General features: G+C 58.8%; 1 protein-coding gene across 1 annotated transcript in view; it reads right to left on the bottom strand.

Annotated features, from left to right (window-relative positions):
- Nucleotides 1-25,352, bottom strand: part of RPS6KA2 (ribosomal protein S6 kinase A2) — a 182,972-nt gene that overhangs the window by 49,110 nt on the left and 108,510 nt on the right. The window contains exons 3-4 of the mRNA XM_036248567.1: nucleotides 9,789-9,905; nucleotides 3,477-3,558 (exon numbers count right to left, since the gene is read on the bottom strand). Of these exons, the coding sequence (XP_036104460.1) occupies nucleotides 3,477-3,558; nucleotides 9,789-9,905 (199 nt within the window). The remainder of the gene's footprint in view (nucleotides 1-3,476; nucleotides 3,559-9,788; nucleotides 9,906-25,352) is intronic.

Genomic DNA, 25,352 nt, shown 5'->3' on the forward strand with positions numbered 1-25,352 from the left:
ATGCGGAGTCTGGAGACGAAGGGAACACCAATACCACACAGCCACGTCCGTCGGCATCTCCTCCCCAGCACGGCTCTGCCTAGCATCTGCGCAGACCTATGCGGGCGTGTGTCCTATCATCTCCGGCCGCATCTGTGTCACCCTCTATCAGACAGGTTCTCAGGGACATCGGTGGGATCACAAAGTGGAGACCCGCATCCACGCAGGGGGAACCCCGGAGTGGCCCAGGTGAACGGGGATGGGCCTCAGGCTCAGCAGCGGGTACAATGAACAAACCCCAGTTCCTTGCTTTCGGGTCACGGTCCCAGAGCAGGGGGCAGCCGCAGACTCCCCGTCAGGGTCAGGAGGTGGGGAGGGCAGGGGTGAGGGGAAGGAAGGCACCCCTGTGATCTGTAGAGAAAAGGGACGATCCGAGGCCGTGGAGCCCACGCCGGCGAGGTCACCAGGGACTGCTGATGGGAGGGCGGACGGTACGTGATCTCTAGGAGCAACCTGATGGCCAGGAAGAACCAGCAGAGCCCCCCCACCCCGCTTTGTCCTCAGCCACGGCACCTCCTGCTCGGTGCCTGGGAGGCCACCGCAACGCTGCGGACCAGAGAGGGGCCTTGGGAATGGCCATGGGCTCTAGCACGGTTGGCTTTGGAACGACAGCCTTACTGATATAACTTGTGTACCATTCGATTCGCTCCTCAGAAGAGCACCATCCAGTGGTGTTCGGGGATTCCCAGGGCTCTGCAGCCACCCCCACAGTCCGTTTTAAAACAGTCCCACCATCCAGACCCCACGGCCACGATCAGTCATTCCCTTCTCACGCCCCCTGAAACCCTGGCAGTCACGAGCCTGCTTTCCGTCACTGGGGTTGTCTCTTCTGGACTTTCGCCGACAGGGACTGCGGGACGGGGCACTGTGACCGGCTCCTTCCGAGAGTGGTGTTCGCAGGGTTCATCCACGTCTCAGCAGGACCCGCACTTCACTCCAGTATCCCATCGTCTGGCTGCACCACGTGTCTCTCTCTGGTTGCAGGCTTTGGGGTTCCTCCCACGCGGGGCTCCCGTGAACAGGCCATGGGGCACACACTCCTGGACAGGCTGCTGTGTGGACGCGTGTCTCTCTCTGGTTGCAGGCTTTGGGGTTCCTCCCACGCGGGGCTCCCGTGAACAGGCTTTGGGGTTCCTCCCACGCGGGGCTCCCGTGAACAGGCTTTGGGGTTCCTCCCACGCGGGGCTCCCGTGAACAGGCCATGGGGTTCCTCCCACGCGGGGCTCCCGCGAACAGGCCATGGGGCACACACTCCTGGACAGGCTGCTGTGTGGACGCGTGTCTCTCTCTGGTTGCAGCTTTGGGGTTCCTCCCACGCGGGGCTCCCGCGAACAGGCCATGGGGCACACACTCCTGGACAGGCTGCTGTGTGGACCTTTCCACTGGCTCACACACCTGCCAGGGAACAGGCAGCTCACGGGCCGACTCCGTGTTCCAAACCTTGAGCCAGCACCAGAGCGACGCTCGTTTTTTGTTTTTTAATCCTCACCGGAGGATATTTTTCCATTATCTTCAGGCCGAGTGGGAGAGACAGACAGAGATAGAGAGAGAGCAGAGAGGGAGGGGGAGAAACATTGATGTGAGAGAGACACATCGATTGGCTGCCTCCTGCATGACCCAGACCAGAGCCGAGACTGGACTGCAACTGAGATGCATGTCTTTGACTGGAATCGAACCCGCGACCCTCTGGTGGGCAGGCCAATGTCCTGCCCCTAACAGACGGCAGGTCAGGGTGGGCCTAGGAGTCTGTTTGATCACGTTCTCTCCCAGACACAAGTAGCCGATCCGGAGGCGGCCTCCAGGGGGACACAGTGGTGACCACGGCAGCCTGACACCTGTCTTCTCTTCACCACCCTTCCAGACTGGGTCTGACCTTCCCCGTGATTCTTCCTGCAAGGTCGCTGGGAGGAGCCCCCCTCGAGATGGTCCAGTCTCTGCTTCACTGTCCTACCCTGCTGTCGGAGGCAGTTCGACAGCCCGTGGCCCGAGCACAGAGGACACACTCAGGTGCTGGCGAGGACCCTGTGATGTACGACCGAGGGGTCTGGTGTTGCCTCGATGTCTGTGTGTGTCGGGGACCACAGGCCTGACCTGAGCCCCTACCCTGGACAGGTGTCCTCTCTCACCCAGAGGGAGATGCTCCCCGTCCTGCCGGCTCCCCTCCAGGCCGGACCGGCTGCACCCCACCTGGTCCTCAGCCCACCACCCCCGCCGGCCTGAGCTCTCCACTCCAGCCCATCACATGGTCCCGGAGCCAGGAGCCCTACCCTCTCGTTCCTCCACAGCCTGTGCCCCACGGTTCACTGTGCTCCTGAGGGTGCCGGGGTGAAGAGCACAGTGACGGTGCACCCCGCTGCCCTGGCCGGTGCCCCGGCTGGCCATCCGCACCGTTTGGTGGCAAACGGCACCATCAGAGCAGACGCAGGTGCCAGGGCCGTGCGCAGTCGGCTGGGGGGCGGTGAGCATGGGCGGACTCTAGACCACGGCTTCCTCTGGTCCTGTGTTTACTGCTGTCAGGTGCCGGCGGGTGCACGGAGGGCTGGGAACAGGCGTGGGCTGTGCACCCGTCACTGGGACAGCGAAGGAGAGCAAAGCAGCCATGAGTCACGTTTTGTGGCCGCCAAGTGGTCCAGCAGGACAAATACAGGCTGATCCTCACACACGGCCGACAGCAACCCCCCCTTGCCCCCCACACTCTTCCTGCCCAGTGCTGCCCAAGCGGAGCGTGCGCGGAGGAGGGTATTCCTGGACACGGCGCATCTCTGCAGAAACGGGCGTGTGCAGGGACACGTGACACGTTCAGGGAGATGCTAGTGACCAACCACAGAGTAACGTGCCTGATAAAATCCTTCAGAGATGTCTCCTCAAACCATGCAGCCCCAAGGACGTGGCACACAGGTCGAGGCTGAGCCCCAGCCCCATGTCCCCACCCCCCCGTGTCCCCACCCCGTCCCCTCAGCCTCGTGTCCCCCCCAGCCCCGTGTCCCCCCAGCCCCGTGTCCCCAGCCCCATGTCTCCAGCCCCGTGTCCCCCAGCCCAATGTCCCCTGACCCCCCCACCTGTGTCCCTAGCCCTGTGTCCCTCCAGCTCGTGTCCCCCCAGCCCCATGTGTCCCCAGCCCTGTGTTTCCAGCCCTGTGTCCTCCAGCCCCATGACCCCCCCCACCCGTGTCCCCAGCCCTGTGTCCCTCCAGCTCGTGTCCCCCCAGCCCCATGTGTCCCCAGCCCTGTGTTTCCAGCCCTGTGTCCTCCAGCCCCATGACCCCCCCCACCCGTGTCCCCAGCCCTGTGTCCCTCCAGCTCGTGTCCCCCCAGCCCCATGTGTCCCCAGCCCTGTGTTTCCAGCCCTGTGTCCTCCAGCCCCATGACCCCCCCCACCCCATGTTCCCCAGCCCCGTGTCCCCCGCCCTATGTCCCACAGTGGCCCCTGAGCCTCACCTTTCAAGGTGGCCTTCTTCAGAACCTTCATGGCGTACAGCTGTCCTGCATCTGACCCCGTGACCTTCCGCACCAGGAACACCTGATCAAGAGAACACAGGACCCCTGAAACTGACTCCACCTGACAGGTTTCCCTCGCGTGAGAGATAAAGGGACACAAAGGGCGTTTACAAAATTTCCATCAAAGCAAATACGCTGCAGGAAAATGTAAATTTAAATTTTCTGCAGGAGCCGTTCCCTCTCGTCCACACGCCCGTGATGCCGTGTTTGCAGGGGCCCTGCCTTTGCTCAGGGCCCGCTCTGCCCACTGACGCTCCGTGTCAGCAGCGACCCGCACCCTCTAACTCACCATGGCACAGGTTCGGGGAGAGTGTCGGCTCCCTGAGCACCCTGAAACCCCGCTGGGAGGCCTCCCGAGTGACCTCCTCCACAGGCCGCTCTGACCGACGCTCGAGGGAAACTTCCTCTCGGTTCGAGCCGTGTTCGCCCAAACGTCAGCTCCGAGGGGCCTCGGCCGCGGCCCGGTCTCTGGCCGGACGCAGGGCCCTGGACACCGAGCAGCACGTTCCCAAACACTTGGAGGCGCGTCAGGGAAACCAGGGCTCGGCCACAGCGAGGGAGGCTGACGTGCAGCAGAGTCAGTAAAACAAAACGAGACACCAAACCCACTTGGGTGTCCTGAGAAAAACGACGACGACAAACCCCCTTCCAGCACCCGAAGAGCCAGCACTGGGCTCCCCGCCTGGGTCTCCCAGCAGTGCCACCGGCACACGGCAGGAAGGTGAGGGCCTGTGGTGCTGCCCCCTGGTGTGCGGGAGGGCGAGTGCAAGTCCGTCCTCCCCGGCCTCCCTCAGGAGGCCCCAGACCAGGACTGGCCATCACACAGGCCCGGGGACTCCAGCCCAGGGACCCCACTCGGAGGGGAGCCCCTGGGGGGGCTGCAGCTCCTCTCCCCATAGATAACAGCGTGTGGAGGGCGCTCTCGGCTTCTGCCACCCAGGAGGATGGGCCCGGGTGGAAAGTGGCAGAGGGCAGCTGCCCCTCGATCTACTCCCTCCCAGGCCGGGACTGTCCAGGGCCTGTGGAAACCACCCACCCCTCTGTCCAGACGAAGGTGGGCGGAGGAGGACAGGATGCTGCCCCAGGACGGAAGGGCCCGGGAATCATAGGCCATGAGGCTCAAGTGTCCCTCTCTCAGGGTCTGGACTACACGGTGATTAATACTCATCTTCAGGGGCGTGTGGTGTGTGCTGTGCACGTGTGCGCATGTGTGTGCCCTAGGTGTCTCTTTTTTTTTTCTTTTGGTACGTGCCCCTAGCAGGAACCGAACCCGGGACTCTCTGGTCCGCAGGTCAATGCTCCGGCCACTGAGCCAAACCGGCCAGGGCGGGCGTCCAGGTGTCTCTTGCTGGCTGGATAAACCAGCTCCGGGGGACACAGTCTGGGCCTGTCCCCGCCCGCGTGGACGCACAGGGTGCCAGGGTGCCGGCGCCAGCCCTTCACCACCACCGGCTCCTCGGCCCCAGAGGTGACGCAGAGCAGTGGGCGAGGCCTGGGGACTCCTGCTGGGGATGAGCTTCCTGCCGGGCTGGCAGAGCTGGGGCAGCAGCGGTCAGAAAGGGGGCGGAGAAAGTGGCGGCGAGTCCTCTTTGCCTCAGGGGTCACCTCATGGGCGGTCCCCAGCCCCTCGTCCCCAGGTGTGCACCTGGTGGGTCATGGGGCAGGGAGTGGGGTGGCCTTTTCCCCCACAGGTGGGTGCGGGAAGGTGGGGGAGGATGAGAGAGGCCGCCCGGCCGGGGGGGGGGTTCCCCCTGAGGGGACCGGGCTGTGAACCAGAGCACCAGGTCCCCAGGAGACAGAAGCTGCAAGGAAAGGTGGGGGCGGGGACAGCTGTGTCACCCTGCAGCGGCCGCAGTGACCTGCTGAGGGCAGGATCCTGCTGGCCCAGAGCCCTGGAGTGCTGGGACAGACACGCCAGGGGCACCTTCCCTGCCCTGGTGACCGAGGACGGCTGTGCGGGGCCGTGCGGGTGAGCCAGCCGGCCCCGGGCACCGCGTGGAGCAGCCGCTCAAACCTGCCGTGGGCTCGGGAGGGGCAGTCAGCTCCCCGTTACGGCGAAACCGAGTTCTCCGCCCCCTAGGAGGCACTCCTATGACCAGAAGACCGGCGAGAGCGAGGAAACCCTCCTTCAGAGCGAGAGGGCACTGGAGAGGTGGGGCCGCGTCTGGGGGGAACCTGTGTCCGATGGCCTGGGCTCTGGACGTCGGAGTGATGAGCCATGTGCTTCTCATTCATTCATTCTCGGCCTCTTCCCTGGTAACTCACGAGAACACGGACGAGAGGACACACGCCTGGACTCGAGGGGGCCCGAGGGCCCATCCCACTTAGGTCTACAGAAAACCACCTTCACACAAGCGGCCCCGTGAGGACTCGGTAGGAGACGTCCGATTCTGCATCGACAGTCGCGCACAGAACTTCCTCCACCTTGTATTTCCGGCTTTAACAGTGAGGTGACTGGCACTAACGGCTATTTTGCTTCTCTTGAGTCCTTACATTTTTGGAAGGAAAAGGAAAGAATCTGCTCAGTTGACAGTTGTCAGGCCCCTGCCATGTGCAGGTGCCACCCTGGGGGGAGCAGGGGGCCCAGTGGGACCAACAGCCTCAAAGAGAAACTTCAAAATTTGGTAAAAAGCCTTCCCCGTGAAGCCAGCCGGCAGCGACCGCCTGTGTCTGCTCCTCTTCTGTCCCGAGGTAACAGGAACACATTCCGGTGCCGGGAAACAGCTTCCCGGACAAGGCCGGCTGTGCCGGTACCGCCGCTGCAACTTGAACATTTAATGTCGTCGGCCTGTGAGTGCCTCTCCTTCCGTTTCAGAGCTGCCGCTTCAGCCGCTCAGCCTGCGGCTCCGGGACGGCGCGTGGGGACAGGTGAGGGCCATCCTAGCCCGCTCCAAACCTGCACCTGTCCCGGAGTCAGCAAGACCACTCCCTGCCCTGGGCAGAATGTCCACATCTCGGCGTGTCCAGGTCCCCGACACACCAGCCGACTGGACGTCAGGGTGACAGCGTCCCCCAAGGCAGGCATTTACAGACCTGTTCTTACAATGCCACCAATTACAGGGAAGGAAAGATGGACAGTGGGGTCTTCATTGGATCCCCTCTCAAATGTCGGGACCATAACCAGGGCACGCGGGGAGGGGCGTTGGCCACCGCTGCACAAGCCGCCCGACCAAAGTGTTCCCTGGCTTCTGAATTCAACACTGACATCTCCACCACGCCACCCCTCCCGGACAGCACCGGACTCGCGACGTTCGAGCAGATGCCAGAGGCCCGAGACCTGCTTCCTCCGTCCCGGCAAACAGGCCCAGCGCTGGGCTCCGGGCTCCCTGCACTCGGCAGGACGGACCTGCGCCGAGAGCACGCGGGAGGGGTGGTCCCATACGGAGACCCGAGGTGGCCGGCTCGGCTGCCCTCACCCTGCCCGGGACTCACTCCGCGGGGCTCCTGGCCGAGCTCACACAGCAGAGGCTCCGGAGAAGGCGAGTTAGCACAGAGCTTGGGCATGGAGGCCAGATGACGAGTCACCCCAGGGGTTCCGGGAGGGGCCTGGGGTCCGGAGCAGGCGCAGTCGAGGGCCCGGTCACAGACTGCATTTTGTTCACCTGTGTCTCCAGCGTCTGCAGTCACCGTACGGACGAGAGAAGGAATGTAGGGACGGCGGAGGTGACCTGACCCCGGGAGGCTGGGCCCAGACCACACAGGCTCCCTCTCTCCGGAGCAGAGGCGAGAGGTGGAGATGAGTTTAAGGAGCGTCTGCAGGCTGGAGACACGGAGGGTGCCCTTCCCGCCCGTCTGGGGAGCAACGGGGGCCACTCCTGCGCGCGGACATGTGTTTTCACGTAGAGACAAAGGCGAAATGATATGGGCCATCAGAACATGGGGATGTTTTTGCCCTGGCAGGTTTGGCTCATCAGCCTGTGGACCTAAGGGTCACGGGTTCGATTCCCGGTCAAGGGCACGTACCTCGGTTGTGGGTTTGATCCCGGCCCTGGTTGGGGTCGTGCGGGAGGCAACCAGTCGGCGTGTCTCTCTTACGTTGATGTTTCTCTCGCTCTCTCCCTCCCTCTCTTTCACTTCCTTTAAAATAAAGTAGTGGAGAAGCATCTTCGGGTGAGAATTAGCAGAAAGGAACATGTCGCTGTTCCTCCCTCCTTGCTCTTTACAGAGCAGCCCCGAGCGGACAGCACCTTGGGACTCGCACTCTGCGGTGCCCGGTGTTGGCCCCGAGCCCTGCCCAGGACGTCCAGAGAGCCCTCTCCTCCCTGGGGCCCCGCCACGGCCGGCAGCACCCTGCTCCACGCCGAGTGTCCCTCCTCATCAGAACGGCGCCGACCGGCTGCCCCAAACCCCGCGGCGGTCAAGTGGGAACCCCAATGTCCGTGGGGTTCGAGTCCGCGGGTGCTGCCGCCGCTGTCGCCTCTCGTTCCTCCTGCTCGCTGGTCCGTCCGGCCCCCCCATTGCTTGTGTGGGGCTTGGAGGGGAGGGCGGGTCTGCCCCTGTCGTCCTCCAGGCTCTGCCAGGACCTGTGCTCCCGTCTTGGAAGAACGTTCCTGTTTTTAAAGCAACACTGAACTTCAACATTTGGAAAGTGGGGGGAGTTGGAAAGGCCGCGTCTCCTTTCATTTCTAACGCCCCAGCCTCGGAGGAGGGCATTTTTCTAGGCTTCCGTCCAGACGGTTTCGGAATGGACGCCGGAGCCTCCGTGTGAGCCTCCCGAGCTCAGGGAGCAGGTCCCACCTGTGTCTCCGGCTCCCAGGCGCGTGGGAGGCATCACAGTGGAAGGAGGGTCTCCCGGTACCAATGGCCACTGGCTGGGCAGGCTCCCCGGACCCCGCCCCCACTGCGGACGATGGGCCCAGCTGGCCCCGTGCTGGCAAAGGCTGGTTCTTCCTCAAGGAACAGCAGGTGGACAGCGTCCCCCATGGCAGAGAAGGGACACGCCTCTGCTTGTCTGTGTGTCCAGATCCCGGTCCTTGGAGACAGCCCCCCCTCCGCTCCCCATTTCAATCACCGCGGGGCCTTCCCTCGCCGTGTGAGTGACGGCCCCCTCACCGGGGAGGACGGAGCCCCCCACCTCCACGGGTACCGCACGCGCCGTGTTAACGAGCCATTTGTGTAGGCCCCACGTTCTGAGTGCTGCTGCTTCCATAATCCAAACGAGTAGCTCGTAGATAGTCACAGTGGGGACAAGAAGAGGGAAGAAACACGTCTGCCCTGTGAGGATGCCGAGGTACATTTTGCAAACGCATTCTCGTGCTCATGAGGGATCGGCCAGAGCTTCGTTATCATCGGCCCTGCATGAGGCCAGGGCTGCGGTGGATGAAGTCCGGGGGGAAGGGCAGACGTGGGGACGTCACATCCCCTCAGAATGTGCCTTGGAAGAGCCAGGACCCCGTCCTGCAGGGAAGCACGGCTCAGGGGTCATGTCTGCTGCGGGAACCACGGGTCGGGTCTGCGCGTCTCTAACCGTCACACAGGGACACGGGGAGCAGGCGCCTCCCGGGAGAGACTCACGTGTCACTGGAGCTGGAGAACCAGTGACACCCTGTTGGACACGGACGTGGTCCTGAGTAAAGGCCCAGCCACGTCCGTTTCCCCAGAGGCATTTACTGGGACTGTGACAGGAAACAAAGACAGAGACACAGCTGCACACACAAGACACAAGCACACCCTCGGCCACTGCCAGAAGGGACTCAGGTCGTGTGAATCCGGAACAACTAGCAGGAGCTCTTGCACCCCAATCTCATACAGGGGAGCCAGGGCCACAGAGGCCCCGTCAGTGACTCAGAGGGCGGAGGGAGCGGCCGGCCTGCCCTGAGCCGCCCTCCGGGAGGCACCAGCTCCCTGGTCTGTTGCTTGTTCTCCAGGTCCCCTTTCTTTTAAAAAAATACCTGTTGAGGACACACATCCAGAGGGGCTCAAGTTCGGTAGCCTGTCCACACGTGAGGAAGGAAGAGCCCAGGGGAGTTGTGAGGAGGGGACCGTGTGTGACGTTCACAGGGGACAGGGCCCGCTCCCCACAGCTCCGTGTGACGAGCACAGAGAGGGCGCAGCTCCGAGGGGTGTGGGCTCCAGCTGGCACGGGACCTGTGGGGGGGGGCTGCCCACCTAGTGTGCTCCCTTGGCCTTGGGGCCCAGCCTCTGGGGGCACCTCCGCCCACTCCCCACTGCCGGACAGCCCACAGCTCCGCCTTGAGACGGACGGGCCACCGGGGCGCAGACTCGCCCAGAGGGAACCGGAGAGGAACTCACCTTTCCGTAGGATCCTTGCCCTAAAACCTTCAGCAGTTCAAAGTGGGAGGGGTCGGCCTTCTCGAACCCTTCCTTCACATGGTGGCTGATGTTGATCTCCTTGACGATGCCCTCTTCCTGCAAGACAGCGAGAGCCAGTGAGCAGACAGACCCGGGGGGCGCGGCCGCCTCGGGTTCCTATTGGAGCCGCCACCCCGGTCCGCGGTCCCTTGTGCCGAGGGTCCCACCTGCAGGCTGCGGGCGCCATGGCCCGTCCCCAGGGACCGTCACTGTCCTCCAGCACCACAGGGAGAGGGAGGGGGACTCTCCCCGAAATACATTCTGCCTCAGAACAGCGTGGGCGGGAGTTTGAACAGGGATGGAGACGGGACTAAGACAAGACGACCCTAGAATGCGCTCTGAAGTCCACTCTGGTGCTCACAGGCCCTCGGCCAGGTCAGCCCGTGGACGGCCCGAGGAGCACAGACCTCTCTCTCTGTCACGCTGGCCCTGACACCCTGCGCAGTTCATCAAAGGACGCCGCACCGCCACCCCAGAGACGGCATTTCAGAGGAGCGGAGGTTGCTAGCCAGTCCAGAGCGTGATTTCCCAGTGGAGGGGGGGAGCCCCTGATCCTTAAATTAAAACATGGACAGAAAGCTTCATCACAGAACGTCCTGTCCCCGAAGATGCACCACTTTGCGAGGCTGTGCTATCAGCGAGTGGGAACAGGGACCTGGAGAGACCGTGTTTCTCCTGCCATCACAGACCAGCTGTTCCCTGAATTCCTGTCTGTGCCTCCCCGAGACCCCTCAGTCCATCTGTGAACCTGACCGCTCAGCGGGGGGCAGCTGTGGCTCTGGGCGCTGGAAACACCTGTGGGCTGGCTGAGCCCTCGAGCATGTCCACAAATAGCTCCCATGCCTGTCAGCACATTACGTGCTGGGCACTCGGGACTTCTCACGCATTGTTTCTTGTTTTGTTTTTTCTTTATTGATTTGAGAGAGAGAGGAAGGGAGAGAGAGATAGAAACAGAAACAACGATGAGCGAGAACATGGACCGGCCGCCTCCGGCGTACCCCCACTCGGGATTGGGCCCACAGCCTGGGCATGTGCCCTGACTGGGAATCAAACCGGCGACCTCTTGGTGCAGGGTCGACGCTCTGCCACTGAGCCCCACCGCCAGGCCGTGCATTGTCTCTTTTATTCATTTCATCCTGACTGAGGCTACACAGCCAGAGCGGGGTCGCCCACCAATGAAAGCGATCCAACAAAATCGTCACGGCGACACTTCACATCACGGTGGTCTCCAAAATCCTGGCAACATCCAGCGTCTCCAAAGTTAAAGTTTGATGAGTCTCTCTCCATGTAACCCACACCGGACACCCTTGTAGGCGGAGCACAGGCGGCCTCAGCCGACCAGAGCAGACCCCCTCGGTTTCAGCACCGCAGTGGGTGGAGGGGACACGTCCAGGCCCCCCTCTTCAAGGGTTATTGACCATTTTTGTAAAAACAGTGGTTTTCCATTTGTGAAAACAGTGAACAGGGCCACGGTGGAGTCTCTGCAGTGAGGCCACAAGGCTTGTGTGAGCCCAGAGGGCCCCTGCTTTCGGTGTTCAGTCAAAGTTTGGGGGTGGAGGCCTCTTTGCAAAACCCTCGCTTCCACCCGTGGCTTTCGGGACTGCGGGACCCCATTAGCCACAGGGGACAGGGCAGGGTTTGAAGGGAAATCGCCCCACTCGTAACAGGGGAGACTGTGTCCCCTGGACCCCACCGCACCAGTGTGGCCGCCGCAGACTCGCTCTCCCAGTTGGCAGACAAGGCCGAGAGTGGACGCGCAGACGCTCCCCGCGTGCCCTCCCTCCACTGCAGAGGGACTCGGACGAGTACGTGTCACTCAGACAAGAACAACACGCCCTTGGCTGTCAATCAAGCAACTTCCCTGCACAGGCCCGTGGCCGCCCCCGCAGCCCTGCACCGAGTCCCAGAACCCGTCTCCTTCGGAATAACGTCCACCACACGGCGTGGGGGCAGCCCCTACGTCAGCACGAGGTGACGCTGCACCGGCCACCTCTCTGTGGCTTTTCTTTGGCCACGGAGCATGTTCAGTCACCCGAAGGCGCGGTGATGGTGGGCAGAGAACGCAGTTTCAACGCAACGGCCGAGGGGCGGGCGGCACGGGGCGTGGACCCTTGCTTCCCCAGCTAGTCTCTTCCCTGAGCACACTGCGCAGCACGGTGGCCTGCCAAAGCCTTCCAGATCATGCCCCTCCTGCAGCTCTGTGTTTGGAGATCCGGAGACCCAGAACTGGGGTGGCGAGGTCACTCAACCTGCGGGGACACCAGAGAACACCCCCTGTGTGAACCTGCCATCAGACAGGTCTGCCCAGAGCCGCTGTGCCTAGTGTGCCAATCCTGGGCGCTGGCTCCACCCACACCAAACTCCATTTCAGCATTTCACCCCTTGAGCCACTGCCTGGACATTTCAAGTCCAAGGTGCAGACACAGATCTCTCAACACTTCAAGTTTTACGTAGACTCGTACTGTCAAGTATTGAGAGAAAACCCACCAGAGCACGCACCGAATTCCACCTCCGAGAGCATCGGCCCTCAGGGTGTCCCGGGCAGTGCCGTACGCAGCCCCCTCCCATTTAAACCAACAGGGTCTTCGGTGTGAAGAATCCCAACCCGCAGAGAGGAGAGCAAGGGAGCAGCCCCCGGTTTCAGAGGTCTGCGTTCTTCCTGACACTCTGGCCTGGCCGTGCTGGGGCTACTCTGTTCTTCTCTTTCCCAAAGAACCTTAACGTAAAAGGTCTGGAATCCACGCTGTGTGCCCAGGAGACCCGCAGAGGGGGCGGGGAGGGGGCGTGCGGCCTGTCTGCGCCCGTCTGTGCCCGGGCAGCCGGTCCTGTCTTCCGGATCATTTCATAATGACGGCACCAAAGGGCGACTAGAAGTAAAATCTCGTCCGTGCCTCCTTCAGAAAGAAACACCTTCTGTTTCACGGGGCAGGTCATTTCATCTAGAACTCTGGATTTGAACACCGTCCTCCTACGAAAACACACTGTTCCTAATTCTCTGCACAGCACTGAGCATGCGTTTTGCAGCACAGCTCTCGTCGAGGGGGTTTTCTTTCCACCTGACTTGGGAAGTTTGGGGAGGAGGCTGCTACCACAGCCAGGGGCTTGCTTCACAAGCAAGGACGTCAGTGATGCTCCAACGCGCGTGCGAAACCGGAGAAATGAATCGCTTCAATGGCACTTGTACATGACCAAATAACTTGTGACGAGAACTTATAAGTCCCCGTTCGAAGCGGACGCAGGGACTAGGGCAGCCTCACGCTGGCGGTCCCGCAGGTTGGTGAGCGCCCGAGACAGGATGGACGTGCCGGAGGGAGGGCGTCCCGGCCACCTGCCGCTCTGAGCCAAACCCACCTCAGGGAATGTCCCCGGTTCTCAGTCGTCGCTTTCACGTCGTAAAAGGAGACTGTTTATGAAAAGGAAATACTGATGATGAAGACACAGAAAATAAAAATTGGGCAGGTGTTAGTTTTAGTTCCAGAAAAGGGGGCGCAGTTGTTCTGATTCCTGTGCAGGCTCCCACCGTCCAGGGAGCTCAAGGGCACCCGCAGGGGCCCCGCGGCAGGTGCGCCTCCCGGGGTCTGGCTCACACAGGCGGGTGCAAACGGGCACCTGTGCCCTGCCCTGGGAGGCTGTGCGCTCACCAGCCTCCGGTTTTGCAGCTCTGTCAACGGCCCTTAAGGAGCAACTCGGCCCTGGCCGGTTTGGCTCAGCGGTTAGAGCGTCGGCCTGTGGTCCTGAGAGACCCGGGTTCGGTTCCCGCTAAGGGCACGTACCTCGGTTGCAGTTTGTCCCCGGCCCTGGTTGGTCGTGCGGGTGGCAGCCATTCGATGTGTCCCTTCACGTCGATGTTTCTCTCTCTCTCTCTCCCTTCCTCTCTCTCCCTCCCACTCTATCTGTACAAAAAATGGAAAAATATCCTCAGGTGAGGATAAAAAAAAAAAAAGAAGCAACTCGGCTTCAGGTCTTCCGGCCGGGCTCCCACCCAGGCCTCGGTTTTGCAGTACTTCCTGCCCATTTCCCAATCCACTTCTGCATTTGAATATTTTTAAGAGGCCATTTTACCCAGCACTTTTCACCGTTTTTCGCAGGAGGGCTCGCCAGCCACACCTAGTCCAGGGCTTGGCCAGGCACAACTAACTCGGATGCTTTCCAGTGGACAGAAGAGACTTGCAGGACCTTTGCGGTCCTGCAGGGGGCAGACCGGAGCAGACGCCCAAGAGCTTGGGGGGAGGGAACATCTCCGCCCTTGCGCCCGGTCACCCCCAACTCCTCACTGCTGGCTGGTCCCCAGCTCTGTCCCCAGTAGCTACGGCACCAGAGGACACGCCGCGCCCTACCATGCCCACGAGTGGGTGTTGTTTTGCACGTGTGACTAACACTAGGTAAGAATTACTAGAAACCTCGACCACAGACTCGAGAAACAGGAGGGAACCCCCTCCCCAGAAAGGTGGGCAGATTCTTCCAGGGAACCCAGGCGGCCGAGCCGTGAGCAGATCCGGGCACCTGGACGCCAGGGCCAGGCTCCCCAGAGCACCAGGACCCCGCCTCCGGAAGGGGGCCTGTGAACACCCGTGTCTTCTCTGCTCTTTAAATCGCCCTTTACATGTCTCGGCGGCTGTCACGGGTGTGAGCAGCTGTGAAGGGAGGTCCCAGCCGGCTCTGCCCGGCGTGGGACCCGCTCCACCCGAGCAGGAGGTCCCGGGGTCTGTCTTCCACCCCTGGTACTTCTCAGCGCTTGAACTGCAGACACTGGACAGGACGCCCGGCTGGAGGCAGCGGAGCCTCTGCAGGACACGGCTCATAACCGGGAGCATCTTCCTCTCAGCCTCTCGAGCAGCGATGGGGCAGGTGTGCCGGGGGCCTGTTCCGCCCTCGGAGAGACCGTAGAAGCTGCTCCCCCAGCCACGAGGGCTGCCCTCGGATTCTTAGACCGCGGCAGCGCGGGGGCAAGATGCACAAGGAAGCCCCAGCATTTGCCATCTTCTCTGGACCGCAGGCTGACGCTCTAACTGCTGAGCCAAACCGGCCAGGGCTCCATTTGCTGTCTCTTTGCCCTTTGCTCCGAGCCTGGCCCTCCACCTCCCTGCTCCTAATAGTTTGGTCACTAAGGCGAGACGAGTTGTTTTGTTTTTAAACGAGCACTCTGTCCACCCTGTTTCTGCCTTCCTTCGCCCTCATCACCTGTCCCCACAGTGATCTTCCCTCCCACCCACTGGACGCCTCGGGGTCTGCTGGCCTTTTTATGAACCGGTCTGCAAAGCAGACTCGAGAGCTGTGGTCATACATGGTGTGGGCAGGTGCCACAGACCACACTTGACAGGCGGGGGCCGGCGTCCTTGAACCCAGGGCAGCTGGCTCACAGGTCCTCACGGCCGCCACCCTTCGGGCGGGTGAATTCCAGGAGGTTCCGTCAGTCCCTGAGCCCCGAGAAAGTAACAACAGCAGGTCCTGGGACAGCGTCCTGTCATGACTCTTGCTTCCATCCATCGGCCTGCGGTCAAGGTGGTCTCCTTTGAGGTTGTCCTGCCGCAGTCCCACGCAGCCATCGAGGACGGCACGGGAGGATGGACCACAGCAACGTGCGGCTCTGGTTCCCGGCTGCTGGGTTAGTGTTGGCTCTGAGCATGACCCGTCCACAGACAGACAGCTTCGGATGGGACGGTGTCCGCTTCGGGCTGTGGGATGGGGCTGGGGGCTCCATAAACCCTTGTTCTTCAGCTCAGCTTTAAAAATAGTGCCGGGAAGCCCAGCCGGTTTGGCTCAGCAGTTAGACATTGGCCCGTGGACCAGAGACTCCCAGGTTCGGTTCCCACTAAGGGCACATGTCTGGGGTCATGTAGGTGGCAGCCAGTCGATGTGTCTCTCTCTCTCTTCCCTCTTCTCTCCCTCCCGCTCTGTCTGAAGATAAATGCAAAAAAAAAAAAAAAAGAAAGAAAAAATGTCCTCGGGTGAGGATAAAATATATAGTGCTGGGAAGCCGGGCCGGTGTGGCTCAGTGGCTGAGCGTCAGCCCTGCACCAAGAGGTCGCCAGTTCGATTCCTGGTCAGGACACATGCCCAGGTTGAGGACCCGATCCCCAGTGGGGGGCATGCAGGAGGCGGCCCATCGATGTTCTCTCTCATCCATGTTTCTCTCTCTCGCCCTCTCCCTTCCCCTCTCTCTAAAATCAATAGATTTAAAAAAAGAAAAATAGTGCTGGTGGGAACCCGCACAAGGGGCAGTGCAGGGCCACCCGCTTGGTGCCTGGGCATCCACAGCGAGCACCTCGCCGCCTTCCCTTCCGCACACAGACCCTGCGACCCCGGCTTGGGGGCACGCGGCGCGGAGGGCAGGACGCCCGCAGATGGGAGGGAACTGACCCCTAATGAAAACTGCAGCTGCGCACACACGGGGCCGGCGCCGTCGAGGTGACGGCACTCACGCCCGGGGGCCCTGCGAGGCCTCCTCGCCGTCCGGAGAAGGGCAGCAGTCCACCCTCACCGTCAGCGTCTCAGAGACTCCGTTATTTACATAGTTCCCACTTGACATCCTCTCTGCTTGTTTCGAAATCGACACCTGGTAAGTGTTCTGTGAAGGCCTCTGTCGGAACAAACGTGGGTCACCGGTGCTGTTGGAAAGCAGAGTAAGGAGATGCTGGATTTGCAGGCCGTGGGGACGCTGGGTCCCCGGGGCTGTCCACGCCTGCTCGGTGCTGCCGTGGCAAGCCTCCGTCATGACGGGGCGGAACCGGATCCTGCTCACAGTCGCCCGCCAGCCACGTGCCAGCCACGCGCCAGCCACGCGGAAAAGCCCGAGCCACAGCGGTGTCGGTTCTCACGACTGCTCTCGGCAGCTCTGTCCCCCTGGAGTAGACAGTGACAGACTCCCAGCAGGACCAGTCCTCGAGGAGCACGACTCACCCACAGATGATGTCGCTGCAGCTTCACCTGTTTTCTCACCCGAAGAGGACCCAAGATGTGGGGACGAGAGTCCCCCAGACCCAGATCCATCGACGAGAACTTCTTGACGTTCAAGATGCGGTCAGTCGGTAGGTGTGAGTCTTCCCAGGGAAGAGGACTTGAGATGTGGGGACGAGAGTCCCCCAGACCCAGGTCCATCGACGAGAACTTCTTGACGTTCAAGATGGGGTCAGTCGGTAGGTGTGAGTCTTCCCAGGGGCCCGTGCTCAACAGTAATGTGGACGTTCAAGGCCCACAGGACTGTCTCTCTTGCTCGACTGGGAGACCGTCACCGTGAATCTGCCCCTGGGGGCGCTGACGTCAGGGGGCACACGCATGACGACACGATTCCAGCACCCCACTGCAGTCGGGGCCTGGAAAGTCACGCGAGGGTGAGTACCAAAGGACTGGGCCCAGACCATGGGGCTGTGTGAACGCGAGCATTCGGGCACCCGTAGGAAGGCACCCGATGGGGGGGGACACGACAGGCCAGGGAGACCCATTCTCCTGGCGAGGGAGCGGAGAAGTGAGGGTGCACAGGACACACGAGCACCCCTAGGCAACACCTGTGTAGAGAAAGGTGATCCGGGTTCTGCACAGGAACGTCGCTAAAGGGATGGAATTTTTTTTTTTTTTTTAATCCTCAACCGAGGACATTTTTCAATTTTTTGTTCAGATAGAGTGGGAGGGAGAGAGAGGAAGAGAGAGAGAGAGAGAGAAACATCGATGTGAAAGGGACGCATCGAGTGGCTGCCACCCGCACGACCAACCAGGGCCGGGACAAACTGCAACCGAGGTACATGCCCTTAGCGGGAACCGAACCCGGGTCTCTCCGGACCGCAGGCCGACGCTCCAACCGCTGAGCCAAACCGACTAGGGCAAGGGATGGATTTTTAATGGTCCATCAACTACATGGCAGTTGTTACTATGACCGGTCACTACGACTGGGCACGTCTTACCCCGGAATGTCGAGCTTCCTGGTCCTTACAGCGCCCTCTCCCGGGAGGGGGCCGGCACGCACCCACGCCGTCAGCATGTCTGGGGTCTGCCCGCACCTGCTCACACTGATGACGCCTTAGCAAACGCGTGTCACTTGCAGAAGGGTCACAACGGGCCGCTTGGGTGGACAGAATGACGACCACGTGGGCGGGGAGGCAGAGCGAGGTCATGTCTGGGGAAACAATAACTGTGTCCTGTGGAGCGTTTCGTGTTACGAGAGTCATCAGGCAGGACGCAGGAAAGGACCGAAGAGCACGGAGTCTGCGTTTCCGAGAGAAGCGGCACGGCGGCCGGACGGCAGCTGCCCTGGGCAGAGGGCACTGAGCAGGGCGCTGCTCCACACACGTGTCTTACGAGAGTGAGGGACGGAAAACCACGTCAATGGCCAGCAGACAGGGAAGAGTTAAGCACATGAAGACCAAGCCACCAGACAAAATTCTACGCAGGCACCAAGAGCGACTGTGCCCCCCCTCAGAGACTCCAGGACAAGGACCTGCAAAGGTGCACTAACGCCGGCCGTGTCCGGCTGGAAACCTCGGCAGGCTACCGAGGTCAGGAAGGACTCGGTGAGCGGAGACGTGTGTCCACCGATCGGAGAATCAACGTCGTAAAGGGGGCCATCCCCCCGGACTGACCTGCGGGTGCACTGCAATGCCTGTTCAATTCTGAGCAAGGCTTTTTGTAGACATAAAAAGCTTATTTTAAAATGTATTTGGAAATGAGAAAGACCTGGAAAAGCTAAAAGCAACTTTGTAAAAGAATGACGAGGTCTGGCCGGTGTGGCTCAGGGGAGTGAGCGTCATCCCCTGGACTGAGGTCCCGGTTCCATTCCCGGTCAGGGCACATGCCTGGGCTGCAGGCTCCATCCCCAGTAGGGGGCGTGCAGGAGGCAGCCATCAATGTTTCTCTCTCCCTCTCCCTTCCTCTCTCTCTCTAAAAAAAAATAAAAACATTAAAAAAAAAAAGAATGATGAAGTGGGAGGAACCCCTGTACTGATGTTACAACGCAGCCACAGTACACGGGACAGTGTGGCACCGCGGGAAGGACAGACAGGCCGTGGGACAGAGCAGACAGCCCTGGAAGAGACCCGTTCAGTTAGACCCAACTGGCTGGCGACAGGGCCAGAAAGCAGTTCGCAGGAGGAAGGAGCATCTTGGCACTCCCTGGACCTCCAAAGGCAAAAAATAAAGACATTTGACCTAAACCCCCTAGTTTATACGACCAAACGCTGAACGGAAAGTGGATTACAGTCTTAAATGTAAAACATACAACGACACGAGTTTTAGGAGAAAGCCGTCACGATCTGGGGCTGAGAGGAAATTCGCAGGCATGACAGCAAAGCATGACCCCTAACAGAAAAGAAATGATACACTGAACTTAATCAAAATGCAAAACCTTTGCCCTGCAACGTCTCCGCTAATGAAAATGGGAGCTACAGACTGAACCTTGTTCGCCCACCACTTATCCAACAAAGGCCTTGTATCTAACACAGAAAGAATCCTTCAAGCTCTACAGGAAAACAAACAACCTAATTAAGAACGGGCAGAAAGAGCAGCAGTCATTTCGCAAACGGAGACGCACAGGTGGCAGGTCAGCACGAGGAAACCACATTCCACGCGTCAGCCACGAGCACAACGTCAGACCACAGTGAAATCTCCCCACACGCCCGGCAACGACGGAAGAACGCAGGGGTGTGGCAGATGCTGGCACGACGCGGAGAAACGCCTGGCACGGCTGCCGGCGGAAGGGGGCACGGGACGGCACGCGTCTGCCATCGGAGCCAGGAGTCACGTTCACGGCATGTACCCCAGAGGGACGAGGACCATGTCACCCAGAAGCCTGTGCGGGCAGTGCAGACGGCTCCCTGTAGCACCCCTGGAAGCAAGCAGGTGAGCCAGGGGCTCACAGCAGCAATAAGGGGCACCTGGCTGATCACACGGCTGCGTGAATCCCCGGAGAATCATGCCAGGGAGAGAGCCAACCTGGAAAGACCACATTTCTGTAAGTCCATCTGTATAACATTCTTGGAATAGCAATGCTGTACAGAAAAAGACCAGATTAACGGTTGCTGAGGTAAAGGATGGGGGGTGTGTGTGTGTGTGTGTGTCCGTAAGAGCAGGAGGGATCTTTGTGGAACAATTCTGTGTCCTGATTGTGGGAGTGGGACATGAATCTGCAGGTGATGAAACTGCACAGAACTACACACATGTACACACATACATGCACACCCATGCACACACGAGCACATGTAAAACCCGTGAAATCTGAGTAGCTGCCGAGTGCATCTGGGTCAGATGGCTAGTGTTGAGACTCTACTATGGGGACGTGAGAGGTCACCAGGGCAGAGAGCCCTGTACTTGTTTTTGTAACTTCCTGTGACTCTAGAACCATTTCAGAGTGAAAAACTTTTAAGTGATTTTGAGGTTGACTTGGCAATGTTGAAAGAGCCTTGTTAGAAGGTTTTAACCTAAAGGAGACAGCAAATAAACTTTATGTACATGATAATTACCATAACATTTAAATATAGCGAACAAAATAAGCTGATGAACAAAACAGATCCAGAGACATGGAAGTAGGGAACAGATGACAAACCTCAGGGGACAGGGGGTGGGAGAGGGAAGAGATAAGCCAAAAAACTTATATGCATGTGTGCGTAACCAAGGGACATAGACAACAGGGTGGTGAGGTGGGGGCAGGGTGGGGTAGAGGGGTCAATGGGGGAAAAAGGAGGGACATCTGTAATAAAATAATTAATTAATTAAAAAATAGCCCAGCCAGTGTGGCTTAGTGGATGGAGCATTGTCCATGGACTGAGAGGTCCCGGTTCAATTCTTGGTCAGGGCACATGCCGAGTGTGGGGCTCAATCCCCAGTAGGGGGCGTACAGGAGGCAGCTGATTAATGTTTCTCACATCGAGGTTTCTGTCTCTCCCTTCCTCCCTCTCTAAAAAAAAATCAATAAAAGCATATTTAAAATAAATAAATAAATTCATTAATTTTAAACATGTGTAGGAAAAAATTGGGAACTAACTCAAGATCTTAATGGTGATAGAGAAATATAAATGATTACTTTTCCTTCTTTGGTTTTCTAAATTTTTAATACAGAAATATAGAAACGATCAGGATGACCCAGGCTTCTATATAAGGAAATTTAAAACAGTATAGTAGCTCACCAACCGCCCACGTGGGCTCCCCCTGTGCTAGCACATCCGGCCACACTGAAATACGGTGGAAAGTTTAGGCGAAATGAACGGAGAGAGGGTCAAGCAAATAAGATTAAATAACTTGCTGCAGGAAAACAAAAATATGGACGCCAACATTAAATAATTTAGATACTATTTCTGGATGCAAAGAAGACACCTACCATTTGATGAAAAAGAAAGGCTCAATATTTTTAAAGCTATTTAAACTTTATGCTCGATGTGTACGAGTCATTTGGCGCATTAAGCCAGGGCTCCCAGTGGGGTACGGGCGGAACACATGAACCTGTGCGTGGGCACCAGCGCGAGCCCGGCCTGCCAGGCGGCCGAGGGCCAGAGATTTTCTCCCTGGGCGGTGCGGTGGTGGGGCGGGTGGTATGGATTTCCTGGAAACTGACAAACAAAAGAACAGTATACAATGTGAGGAAAGATGTCTGCTATAGCTAGCTAGACAACCGAGTGTGATACATTTATTTCTCTTAAACAGTTTTGTAGCTATCAAGTGTTGGTTTACAATTTTTTCTTGAATAGTCATGAGTAGTAACCTAAGCGAAATCAACTGTACTCACTGTTGTGATGTGGGTGTGTGTTGGATTGATAATCCCTTACTCTTTGAAGGCGGGTGCTATGTGAGCGGTGTCCCCATACAAGGCCAGTGCAACCTGTCTCTGCCAACCCCCTGGTCCCAGCTGTGCTTCCCGCTGCCAGGTAGAGGCAGTGGCGCCCCACGCCGAGACTGCCCACTCGGCTAGCAGAGCACGTGGGGCATCAGCTGGCCCCGCTGCAGACCCTGTCTTCCCATCCCGGTGATTCTTACGAACAGAATCCAGACAGAACAGCACCAGGAACTTCAGAATTAAATTTAAACAATCTCAGCTGTAAAGTGCAAGTAATATTTTACTGGGTTCTAAAACTGGTGACAAGATGAAACCTTTGCACCAAAACCGCATTCAAAGACGTCAGCGAATTAATCGTCCCTTAAAAAAAACTTAGTTGACCGTTGAGCAGATTAGGAAATACTCTGCTAGGAACACAAATCAGATACGACAGTTTTCCGGCGCCCCAGCACCCAGCCCCTCACCTAGCCCTCGACCCCGGCACCTGCAGAGCAGGGAGGACGCAGCCCCAGTGATCCACTCAAGCGGCATTAAGCAAACTGCCGAAACCCACACGTGTTATGAATCACAGCTCCACACCGTCACGGCGCGGATGAAGAATTTCAAGTGCCGTGAAAACTGAGTTGGTTTACACGGTTCAATGTCCTTCCAGACTCACTTACAAGGCAGCCCACTGCCATCAGCATGGCCACTGTGTCCCCAAACACAGAAGGCTGAGAATCCCGAGTCACTGTGGGGCCCGCGGAGGAGCCCAGACAACAGGTGTGTTTTCGTCGCCTACAGTTCCTGGTCACCAGTGACCTTGGCTCCCAAGGAGCTGGCTGGCCTGGCGAACACTCCTGGAGAAACCAGAGGTCACGCAGAGGGCTGGCTCAGGCTCGTTTCGTCACCCGTTGCCGCCCCATCGGCCCGTGTGTGAATACCTGCTCCACTCTTGTGGCCTCCTCCCACCTTGCAGTGCCTGGCACAGTATTTACCCCAGAGAGCTGGTGTGGGAACAAATGCATGGCTGTCTAAAAAGCACACGACACCCTCACATTTGGCATTCCACGCAACGCCCTGCTGAAGGTGCGTGGCTGTGGAGCCACGTGCCACATGTGCAGGACCACGCCCACGTGACCGCGGGTCCTGTCTGGGATGTACACACGGGCTTGGGAGCTGTCCACACTCTCAGAATCATTGTTTGCCTTTTATACCATTTTTAAATTCAAAGGAATCACACGAGTTTTTAATAGTCTATCTGAGCGCGGGTTTTGCCAAAACCCAAAAGCCAAAGCCACGTTCAGCAGTGGCAAGTATTTTGCTCTACAAGTAGGTCACACAGCTTGTCTGTGACAGACGTCAGCGATGGAGCAAATCCTGAAGCTTTTCCAAAGCTCGGGCAGCAGCCAAAATGTTATCTGCACCAGAAACGACGGTGGGAAGACGGGTTTAGGAAACCCTGAGGATAGCGTTCGGAATCGCTGAGCAGAATCTCTCATTTCCTGCACCCAAAGACGACCTGTTCTTTACCCCGAGGCACGGCCGTGACCCAGCCACCACGACCCGGGATCCCTGAACTTGGGGAGCAGGTTGGAGTCCAGGTGACAGCTCAAAGGTGCTCTCTGTTCACTCTGCGTCAAGCTAGGGCATGCGATCCACCAGGCTACCTCAACCATTTCAAACCCGAAAGGTCCCACCACATCAGCGCTAACATAACACTGACGTTCAAGTTCTCGCAGTGGGCTGAGCTCAGCATCCGGCGCCTGGCCACTGACTCCTGCTCGCTCACACTTCTTCCCTTGGTTAAGCTCCTCGATGCAAGACAACACCCACGAGGAACTGCATCCACGTAAACAAAGTGGCCACTGGCGGTGTTCTGGGCAGCAAGTGCCCTGGGCAGATCAGGAAGGACCCTCCCGGGGACAGCCTGCCAGTCTGCAGTGCCTGCCCCGGCTCATCCCCCTGTTGACGACACCATTACTGAGCCAAACACAGGGAATGCTTGAAATGGATTTGGCTCATTTCTGTGGCAATGATGAGCTGATATATTTAAAAAGAAACTTCCAAATCGCTGTTCTTTCCCAGAAGGACAGCTTCGGAGCAGCAGAGCGAATCCCACTGAGATGTGCACTGTGCTGTCCACTGTTTCGCAGATCTGACCCCACGGAAGATACGTGGGTGACGTCAGTCTGCTCGCGGGAGAGAAGTACTCGTGGCTGAGAAGCTCCCGCTGGCAGCCTACATGAAGCAGTGGCTGAAACTGCACCAAATTGTGTGAGTACATGTGTGCATGTAGGCATGCACATGTGCATAGGGTGCACACACGTGTATGTGTACATTTGTGCCCATCCGAGTGTGCATGTATTTGTGTACATGTGCACGTTTATGTATGTGTGCATGTGTCAGTCTATGCACACGTGCATGTGTGTGCACGTGTCTGTGTGCATGTGAACATGTGTCACCATGCATGTGTGCATGTGTACACGTGAGCCTGTGTATGTGCGCACACATGTCTACACATGTTCGTCCATGTCTACGCACATGGGTGCATGCGCAGGTGCATGTGCACGTGTGAGCATGCATGCATGTGTGCCGTGCGTGCATGTATGCTCGCACTGCTTGGAGCATCACCGGCAGCCCTGGCATCACCATCATTGAAGCAGCTGACGCAGTTCCTAAGTTCAGCTCCTTCTTTTCAGAGTTGACATATTTTTCTTATTATCCTTGGAACTTTTCGCAGAACGGCCACTAGGAAATCACTACGTCCTTTCCGGAAGGGAGAGCTCGCTCCGCAGCGTCTCACAGGCCGTGCGCATGCTCCTTCTGATTCAGGCTCCGGACCCCCACGTGCCCGACTGCAACAGCACTGGACCTGCCTCCGTGTGAAACTGGCGCACGGCGTTTACAACTGCACCAGGAGCTGCTGACGGAGCAAAACCCCAGCAGGCTCTCTGCCCCAGCCCCATGCCGTTCCCGACGCCAGAGGTCGCCTGTGTGGGGGAAGGGGTGCTCAGCAGCAGCCAGCTGGTGACAGTGAGGACGTCCATCCAACCCCGCTGCTGTGGCCCCACAGGGCACACACAGACCCACGCCATGTGAGATCAAGCAGCCGAACCCAAACCACCTCGCTGTCTACAACAATGTCCTTCCTTTTTTTAAAGAGAAGCCTTCCACCCAGGTAAAGCCAGCTGTGCCTGGGATTCCCACACGCAGGTGAGGGGACGTTCCCTTCTGACGACACCAACGGCTTCAGGGCAAGTGTTAACGATACCCAAACCGCAGGTACACCCGGGGCCCATCAAACGAAACTGATCTGAGTTTTCCAAAGGTCCACTGGAGATTTACAAAACCTGCTCGAAGTCAGTGTAGGGCTTTTCCGCTCCCGGACCCTTCCCTGTGCAGCTAGGATAGTGTTCAGGCGGCGGCAGAAAACACCCGTCCACACGTGCCTGTAGCGATCACCGATTTCAAACCGGACTCAAATGCACCGGAACGGCTCGGAGCAGGAACAGCCCGAGGATACAGGCTTTCCCGGCAGGCAGGAGGCAGGTTTCGCAACAGGAAAAGGATGCCCTTCTTCAAGTCAGGGATTGTGCGTGTCTGTGACAGTCCCCACCCCCTTCATGGTGCCTGAGATTTCATGTTCACAGAGTCACACGGAGCGAGGGTGTCCTTTCCAAAGAGGGAAGGGCTGGGGTGCTGCTCTCTGGATCAGGGCCGTCATCTGTATGTCTCAGTGCCCCCAAAACCCATACGTTGAAGCCTTA

Source organism: Molossus molossus, unplaced genomic scaffold, assembly GCF_014108415.1.
Source record: "Molossus molossus isolate mMolMol1 unplaced genomic scaffold, mMolMol1.p scaffold_m16_p_8, whole genome shotgun sequence".
Taxonomy (NCBI): Eukaryota; Metazoa; Chordata; class Mammalia; order Chiroptera; family Molossidae; genus Molossus; species Molossus molossus.